At 50.5% G+C, this 9,176-nt stretch overlaps 1 protein-coding gene across 1 annotated transcript in view; it reads right to left on the bottom strand.

The window, feature by feature from the left end:
* The window catches only part of TSKS (testis specific serine kinase substrate), a 24,217-nt gene extending 16,311 nt beyond the window's left edge, over positions 1 to 7,906 (bottom strand). The window contains exons 1-2 of the mRNA XM_017512620.2: positions 7,708 to 7,906; positions 6,477 to 6,705 (exon numbers count right to left, since the gene is read on the bottom strand). Of these exons, the coding sequence (XP_017368109.1) occupies positions 6,477 to 6,705; positions 7,708 to 7,877 (399 nt within the window). The 5' untranslated portion in view covers positions 7,878 to 7,906. The remainder of the gene's footprint in view (positions 1 to 6,476; positions 6,706 to 7,707) is intronic.
* Between the last annotated feature and the right edge of the window lie 1,270 nt (positions 7,907 to 9,176).

Genomic DNA, 9,176 nt, shown 5'->3' with positions numbered 1-9,176 from the left:
GCCGGGCGCGGTGGCTCAAGCCTGTAATCCCAGCACTTTGGGAGGCCGAGGCGGGTGGATCACGAGGTCAAGAGATCGAGACCATCCTGGTCAACATGGTGAAACCCCATCTCTACTAAAAATACAAAACATTATCTGGGCATGGTGGTGTGTGCCTGTAATCCCAGCTACTCAGGAGGCTGAGGCAGGAGAATCGCCTGAACCCAGGAGGTGAAGGTTGTGGTGAGCCGAGATCGTGCCATTGCACTCCAGCCTGGGTAACAAGAGCGAAACTCCGTCTCAAAAAAAAAAAAAAGAAAATAGAAAAAGAGTAAACTAAATCCAAAACTAACAGAAGGAAATGATAAATATTAGAGCAGAAGGAAAATGAAATAGAGAATGTGAAAATAATAAAAATCCACAAAACCACAGTTGGTTTATTAAATAGATCAACAAAATTGACAAATCTTTATCTAGAGTGACCAAGAAAAAAGACTCCAATTACAAAAGTCAAGAGTGAAAAAGGAGACATTACTACCAACTGTACAGAAATAAAAATGATTATAAGGGAAGACTATGAACAATTGTATGCCAACAAATCAGATAATCTAGATAAAATGGAAAGACGTCTGGAAGCACACAAACTATCAAAACTGACTCAAGGCCTAGAAAGTCTGAAAAGACCCATAACAAGTAAAGAGTCTGAATTAGTAAAAATAAGTTTTAAAATTTCCAACAAAGAAAAGCCTAGCACCAGATGAGTTTAGCAGTCAATCCTATTAATCATTAAAAAAAAAAAAAAAAGAATTGGCCAGGTGATGTGGTTCACACCTATAATCCCAGCACTTTGGGAGGCTGAGGTGGGCAGATCACAAGATCAGGAATTTGAGACCAGCCTGGCCAATATGGTGAAACCCCATCTCTACCAAAAATACGAAACTTAAGAATGGTGGCACACACTTGTAGTCCCAGCTACTTGGGAGGCTGAGGCAGAAGAATTGCTTGAACTACAGAGGTGGTGGTTGCAGTGAGCTGAGATTGTGTCACCGCACTCCAGCCTGAGTGACAGAACAAGACTCCATCTCAAAAAAAAAAAAAAAAAAATTGGCAATCCATTTCAAAGTCTACCAAAAAATAGGAGTAGTTTCTAACTCAGGAAATATTTGACAGTATTTCCCTGATACCAAACAAAGATATCACAAGAAAAGAAAACCACAGACAAACATCCTTTATGCATATAGTCGCAAAAATCCTCAACAAAATACTAGCAAACCAAATCCAGCAGCATGTAAAAAGGGTTATACATCGTGACCAAGTGGGAATGATCCCAGGAATGCAAGGTTGGTTCAACATACTAAAATCAATCAATGACTGGGTGTGGTGGCTCATGCCTGTATTCCCAACAATTTAAGAGTCTGAGACAGGAGGATCATTTTAGACCAGGAATTCTAGACCAGCCAGGTCAATGTAGTGAGACTCCATCTCTACAAAAAAAATTGAAAAATTATCTGGGTGCAGTGGCATGTACTTGTGGTCTCCGCTCCTTGGGAGGTTGAGGCTGCAGTGAACTATGATGGCACCACTGCACTCCAACCTGGGCAACAGAACAAGACGCTGTCTCTAAAAATAAACAAATGTTACATATCATATTAATAGAATAAAAGGGAAAACGACATGATCATGTCAGTAGATAAAAAGCTTTTGACAAGATATAACACCTGCTCATGAAAAAAACCCTCAACAAACTAGAAAGGAACTTCCTCATCCCAATAAAGGGCAGCTACAAAAATCGCACAAAATGTGATGGTTTAAAATGTGTCCATAAATTCTTTGACATTCCTTTAAAATGTAGAGCCTTATTTGCCTCACTTGAGTATGAGCTGGACTTAGTGACTCACACCCAGAAAATAGAATAAGACAGGCTGGGCATGGTGGCTCATGCTTGTAATCTCAGCACTTTGGGAGGCCAAGATGGGTGAATTATATGAGGTCAGGAGTTCAAGACCAGCCTGGCCAACATGGAGAAACCCTGTCTCTACAAAAATTACAAAAACTAGCTGGGAATGGTGGTGCATGCCTGTAATGCCAGCTACCCAGGAGGCTGAGGTGGGACAATTTCTTGAACCAGGGAGGCAGAGGTTGCAGTAAGCCGAGATCATACCACCGCAGTCCAGCCTGGGTGACAGAGTGAGACTCTGTCTCAAAAATAAAAAAATAAAAACAAAATAGAATAAAGTAGAATCCATGATATGTGAGGTAAGAGACTGCTTCATGAGAGGAACGTTTCTTTTTTCTTTTTTTTTCAGACGGAGTCTTTGCTCTGTTGCCCAGGCTGGAGTGCAATGGCATGGTCTTGCCTCACTGCAACCTGAGTAGCTGAGAGTACAGGCGCCTGCCACCACGCCCCACTAATTTTTGTATTTTTAGTAGACATGGGGTTTCATCATATTGGCCAGGCTGGTCTTGAACTCTTGGCCTCAAGTGATCCACCCACTTCAGCCTCGCAAAAGTACTGGGATGGCCAGGCTCGGTGGTTCACGCCTGTACTCCCAGCACTTTGGGAGGTGGAGGTGGGCAGATCTCCTGAGGTTGGGAGTTCGAGACCAGTCTGACCAACTTGCAGAAATCCTGTCTCTACTGAAAATAGAAAATTAACCAGGTGTGGTGGGAAATATCTGTAACCCCAGCTACTCGGGAGGTAGCTAGATTTGGTTTGCTAGAGGTTGCAGTGAGCCAAGATTGCGCCACTACACTCCAGCTTGGGAACAAGAGCAAAACTCCGTCTCTCAAAAAAAAAAAAAAAAAAAAAATGTGCTCGGACTACAGGCGTGAGCCACCATTCCCAGCCCTGGCTCATCTCTTCTTCCATCTCTGAGTCTCCATCTCTCTCACACGGACCCATCTCTTCCTCCCCCCAGAGCCTCTGTCCCTCAACCCTCTGAAAGTCTTTCCTTCTCTCTCTGGGCCTCTGTTCTGCTCTCTCTGAGTCTCTCTCCTAATCTCTCTGGGTCTCTGTCCCTTTCTCTCTCTCTCTCTCTCTCTGGGTCTCTGTCCCCCTCTCCTGGGTCTCCATCCCCTCTCTCTGGGTCTCTGTCCACCTATTTCTGGGTCTCTGTCCTCCTCTCTTGGTCTCTGTCCCACTCCATCTCTGGGTCTCCATCCTCTCTCTCTGGGTCTCTCCACCTGTCCCCACCTTCTCTCTGGGTGCAGCTCGGGTACTGGGTGCTGGTTCCCGCTCCTGTGGCCCCCCTCGCCTCTCCAGCATGCACCCAAGGTCAGTACTTTTTCCATTCCACAGAGGAGGAACTTGAAGCCCCTGAGAGGCTGGCAGTCCCCTGCAGCCCCACATCGAGCTGGCGGCTGTGCCAGACCTCAATCCTGGCTGCCTGGGGCACTTTCTCTGGCTTCACGATCCACTGGGGGATGTGACTCAGAAATAGCTCTGGTGGGAGGCAGACGGCTGCAAGTGCTGCCCGGGAGACACTCCCTGAGATGGGGGGAGAGCTCTGCTGTCGCGGGGAGGAGGTGTCTCCCAGGCATCCTTCCCAGACCCGACTCCGCCCTCTTCTCTTCCCTGCAGCTCCTCCTCCTTCCCTGGACCCTTGCCCAGCCTCCTCTCCTGACTCAGTGTCTCCCCTTCAAACATGCCCCGCTCAGCCCAGGGGAGTCCTGGGGAGAGAAAGGCTTTTGCATTAGTGACAAGAGCAGCACCTTCTTATCCTGCTCCCGCTCCTTACCAGCTCGCCAACCTTGATCATGCGGACGTTACTACACTGCTGTCTACCTTAGTGGGGTATTTTTTTTTCCTGAGATGGAGTTTCGTTCTTGTTGCCCAGGCTGGAGTACAATGGCACTGTCTCGGCTCAGGGCAACCTCCACCTCCTGGGTTCAAGCGATTCTCCTGCCTCAGCCTCCCGAGTAGCTGGGATTACAGGCACACGCCACCACACCCAGCTACTTTTCTGTATTTTTAGTAGAGATGGGGTTTCACTATATTGTTCAGGCTGGTCTTAAACTCCTGACCTCAGGTGATCTGCCTGCCTTGACTTCCCAAAGTTCTGGGATTACAGCTGTGAGCCACCGTGCTGGGTCCTTAGCTGGTTTTTTTAGAGGCAGGGACTCTAGGGTCTCGCTCTGTTGCCCAGGCTGGAGCGCAGTGATGTAATCACAGCTCACTGCAGCCTCCAATTCCTGGGGTCAAGCCATCCTCCTGCCTCAGCCTCCTGAGTCGCTGGGACTACAGGCCTGCACTGCTGGACTGCTTCAGTCCCTTTTCTGTTTCTAACTGCGTTAACGATACCAGTTCCCTTACAGAACTTTAAAGAGAGAAAAACAAGTTTCCCACCATAAGGGATGCAGCACAGCACTTGGCTGGAGCTCAGTAAATGGGACGGAGCCAAAATCCTGAGTTGTTCCTCTCTCCCTCCTGAACCCACGCTGGCTCCCCACTGCTGTCAGGAAAATGCCCATGTCACTCAGTTTGTGTGGCCCGTGCCCTCCCCTTCCACCAGCCTCTCTCTCACATACCACACACCAGCTGCAGGGACCACGTTGAAGCTACCTGTCCTATTCTGGGCTAGTTTCAGTTCCTGTCCCTCTGCACATGCTGTTCCTGGGAGCTGGGACACCTTTCCCTGTCTTCCGTCTGGGGACTACTTTACTTACCTTCAAGATCCAGCTTGTGGCCATGTGAAGTGGCTCACGCCTGTAATCCCAGCACTTTGGGAGGCCGAGGTGGGTGGACCACCAGGGGTCGGGAGTTCAAGACCAGCCTGACCAACATGGCGAAACCCCATCTCTACTAAAATACAAAAATTAGCCAGCCGTGGTGATGTGCCTTTAGTCCCAGCTACTTGGGAGGCTGAGGTGGGAGAATCACTTGAACCTGGGAGGCGGAGTTTGCAGTGAGACAAGATCACACCACTGCAATCCAGATTGGTCACAGAGTGAGACTCTTTCAAAAAAGAAATAAATAAAAAGAGATATTTGTTAAAAAGAATAAATGTGGCTGGGCACAACAGCTCACACCTGTAATCCCAGCACTTTGGGAGGCTGAGGCCTGAGAATCGCTTGAATCCAGGAGTTCAAGACCAGACTGGTCAACATTGCGAGACCCTGTCTCTATAAAAACATTTAAAAAAAAATTTTGCCAGGTGTGTGCCTGTGGTCCCAGCTACTGAGGTCTGAGATGGGAGGATCCTTGGAGCCCAGGAGCTGGAGGCTGCAGGGAGCTGTAATCGCACCACTGCACTCCAGCCTGGGAGACAGAGCAAGACCCTGACTCAAAAATAGATAAAATTTAAAAATACAGGAACAAAATGCATGCATCTCCATTTTACAGATGGGTAAACTGGGGCTCCCTGAACATAGAAAGTGCACAGTAAATGCTACTGAATCTCAACAGCATTAAGATCATGGCTGGTGGCTCATGCCTGTAATATCAGCACTTTGGGAGGCCGACAGGGTGGATCACAAGGTCAGGAGTTCCAGACCAGCCTGGCCAAGATGGTGAAACCCTGTCTCTACTAAAAATACAAAAATTAGCCAGGCACGGTGGTAGGCACCTGTAATCCCAGCTACTCAGGAGGCTGAGGCAGGAGAATCACTTGAACCCAGGAGATGGAGGTTGCAGTGAGCCAAGACTGTGCCATTGGACTCCAGCCAGGAGGACAGAGTAAGACTCTGTCTCAAAAAAAAAAAAAAAAAAAAAAAAAAAGAAGGCCATTGTTAGTGTAGTTCTCAGTATCTCAGTATCTGGTGGAGCCATTTCAGGCCTGGCCCAGGGGAAACCAGGTGGGGTGAGGAACAGAGATTCTGGGAGTTAAAGGACCAAGCTGTAACTCTCTATACTTTTGCCAGAAATTTCCTAAAGCTCTCTAAATCTTGCTCACCTCTCAGTTTTGTCCCAGATTCTTAGGTGACTCCCATCAGAGAACTCCTATTCATTCGCTAAAGTCAGGTTGCAACACATCCTCCTCCAGGAAGCTTTCCATGATACCCCCAGCCTGGCTTGAGGGCCTCTTCTCCTCTATTACAGAATTTCTTACCCTAGTCTGTGTCTATTGTCCCCCACCAGACGGGGAGCTCCCCAAGTGCAGGGTTACGGCTGGTTCCTGAGCCCGGCCTCATTGGGGACATTTGGGAGTGACTGTATGAACTAAAAGACCTACACCCAGGCCAGGCGCGGTGGTTCATGCCTGTAACCCCAGGATGTGGGAGGCCGAGGTGGGAGGATCCCTTGAGCCCAGGAGTTTGAGACCGTCCTGGGCAACATGGTGAGACTGTCTCTGGAAAAAAAAAAAAAAAGACCAACTCCCAGATTCACGGATGGCTGTCAGCAAAGGAGGAGGCAGATCCTTGTTAGTTCGTCTGGGTCTCAAAAAGCGACCAGAACGTTCTCATTCCAAATCCAAAACATACTACCCCGTCCTAAGTATTTGCTACCAGCACCTGGAGGACCTCGGTCTTCCCCAGAGGGTGGTGTGGGGGGCCCTCACCAGGATTTCCGAGATGTCTGGGTCATCTGGAACCCAGGGCAGGGTGGGGGAGGCAGGGGGCCCGGCCAGTGCGAGTTGGCCGCTGAGGTCTTCCACTGTTGAGTCTGTCCCCGAGGAGTCGGTGGGCTCCATGGCAGCCAGGTTGAGCAGTGACACATTGGTGCAGGCTGACGACCGTTTGAGGTTCAGGCACCAGTGCATGGGCTGGTGGGACATCGGGGGCTCCACCCTGCCGAGGAGAAACAGGCAGAAAGGTCAAGATGCAGCCCCTGGTGGTCTGGCCCCTCCTGCCTTCCTTTCTGCATAGCTCATCCCCTGTGACTCCAACATCACTGCTACCTGTTTCTCCCTCTGTCCCTGCTGCCTACTTTCTTCTCCTCCCTGATAACTACTTTCTTTCTTTCTTTTTTTTGAGATGGAGTCTCGATCTGTCGCCCAGGCTGGAGTGCAGTGGTGCACTTGGCTCCCTGCAACCTCCGCCTCCCAGGTTCCAGTGATTCTCCTGCCTCAGCCTCCCGAGTAGCTGGGATTACAGGCATGCACCACCACGCCCAGCTAATTTTCTATTTTTAGTAGAGACAGGGGTTTCTGCATATTGGTCATGCTGGTCTTGAACTCCTGACCTCAGGCGATCTGCCCGTCTTGGCCTCCCAAAGTGCTGGGATTACAGTGTGAGCTGCCGCCCAGGCTAGAGTGCAGCGGTGCTGTCTTTGGCTCACTGAAACCTCCGCCTCTTGGGTTCAAGTGGTTCTCCTGCCTTAGCCTCCTGAGTAGCTGGGATTACAGGCAGGTGCCACCACACCCCACTAATTTTTGTATTTTTAGTAGAGAGAGGGTTTCACTATGTTGGCCAGGATGGTCTCGATCTCTTGACCTTGTGAACAGCCCACCTCGGCCTCCCAAAGTGCTCGGATTACAGGCGTGAGCCACCGCGCCCGGCCCCACTGCCTACTTTCTTCTCCCTTCTCCTTCCCGGCCGCGTTTCTTCATTCACTAGCCTCCCTTCTTCCCTCCCCACTGGCTTTTTCTTCCTTCCATTCATCCCCACTACCTTCCTCTTCCTCTCTACCTCCCTGCTGCTTTTTGTCTCTTTCACTGCTGTCCTGTTTCCTGACCCCCACCTGCTGGCTTTTCCCCCTCCCCTTCCTCCAGCACCCACAGTAGGACTCCTGCTCTGTTGGAGGCAGTGCTGGGCGTTAGAACCATCCCCGGCAGGGTGCGACAAACCCACCCGTGGAACGACACGGCCTTCTTTTTCTTGGGGATCCCCTTGCCCGGGCTGGTAACCCCCCGGGGAGCCTCAGGGACTAGCTGGGAGCAGCTCTCGACCCCCGCGGGGGTGTCCCCAGCCTCATGGATCTCTTTGGACTGCCAGATCGTCTTGACCACCACGCTCGCCATGGCGTGGGGGTCTGGCTCCCAGGGGCTCCTTCCTCTGAGACTTCCCACCTACTCTAACCACAGACCCTCAGGGTCCACTGTCCTCTCAGCCTGTCTCACAAAGGACCCAACCACTGGGCCCCCATGGGGGGGCACGGGGGAGAGGTGCTGGCCCAGGTCATCCCCCCAGTGTTCTCAGTGGACTCCTCCTGTTCAGGATTCCAGTTCTATGCCCAACGTGACACCCCCCACCACCAGTCTTCAGAGCACCAGGCTCCAGCGAATGGACTCATGCTAGTTTGTAACTTGCAATGGGTTGGCCCACGGATTCTTGGGAGAAGACCAACTTCCCTCTCCCTGAGACTAAGCTTGGGGTCACCCAGCCCCATGCACTTGTACTTGATTCTTCATGTAGCATCCTGGATTTCATGCTTGCCTGGGGTCTGGGAGACTGCGGTGGAAGAGGACTGAGATCCAGACGCTGACCTGGAAAGTCTCATATTCTATGGGGCGTTGGGGTCGGGGAGGAGGCAATGTACAGGTAGATCAACAAGAGAGAGCTAGGTGCGGTGGGCCTAGGGCTCGGGGTGGAAGGTGAGGGAGGAGAGGAAGGTGGAGAGTTGGGGCAGGAGAGCGGGTGGCTCCAACCCCCTCCCCCATTGATTTATTGTTTTCTTTAATTTTTAAAATTTTTTCTTGGCCGGGCACGGTGGCTCACACCTGTAATCCAAGCACTTTGGAGGCCAAGGCGGGAGGATTACCTGAGGTCGGGAGTTCAAGACCAGCCTGACCAACATGGTGAAACCCCGTCTTTAAAAAAAAAAAAAAAAATTCTTATTTACATTTTTTTTTTCTTTTTAGACGGAGTCTTGCACTGTGGCTCAGGCTGGAGTGCAGTAGGTCGATCTCGGCTCAGCGGAACCTCCGAATCCTGGGTTCTACCGATTCTCCTGTTTCAGCCTCCCGAGAAACTAGGATTGCAGACACCCGCACCACGCCCGGCTAAGTATTTTTAATGGCGTTATCCCCAGGGAGAAAGGTACTTCTTTCCTGGTCATGAATGGACTCCAGTCCTTGGAACGCGTAATGTCTTTCTATAAAAAAGAACTACTCAGGCCGGTGGCTCACGCCTATAATCCCAGCACTTTGGGAGGCCGAGGCGGGTGGATCACGAGGTCAAGATATCGAGACCAGCCAGGTCAACATGATGCAACCCCGTATCTACTAAAAATACAAAAATTAGCTGGGCATGGTAGCATACGCTTGTAGTCCCAGCTACTCGGGAGGCTGAGGCAGGAGAATTACTTGAACCCAGGAGGC

This window comes from Cebus imitator, unplaced genomic scaffold (assembly GCF_001604975.1).
Source record: "Cebus imitator isolate Cc_AM_T3 unplaced genomic scaffold, Cebus_imitator-1.0 Scaffold473, whole genome shotgun sequence".
In the NCBI taxonomy this organism is placed as follows: Eukaryota; Metazoa; Chordata; class Mammalia; order Primates; family Cebidae; genus Cebus; species Cebus imitator.
Note: the sequence above shows the minus strand (reverse complement) of the source record. Positions and strands in the feature narration are given on the sequence as shown.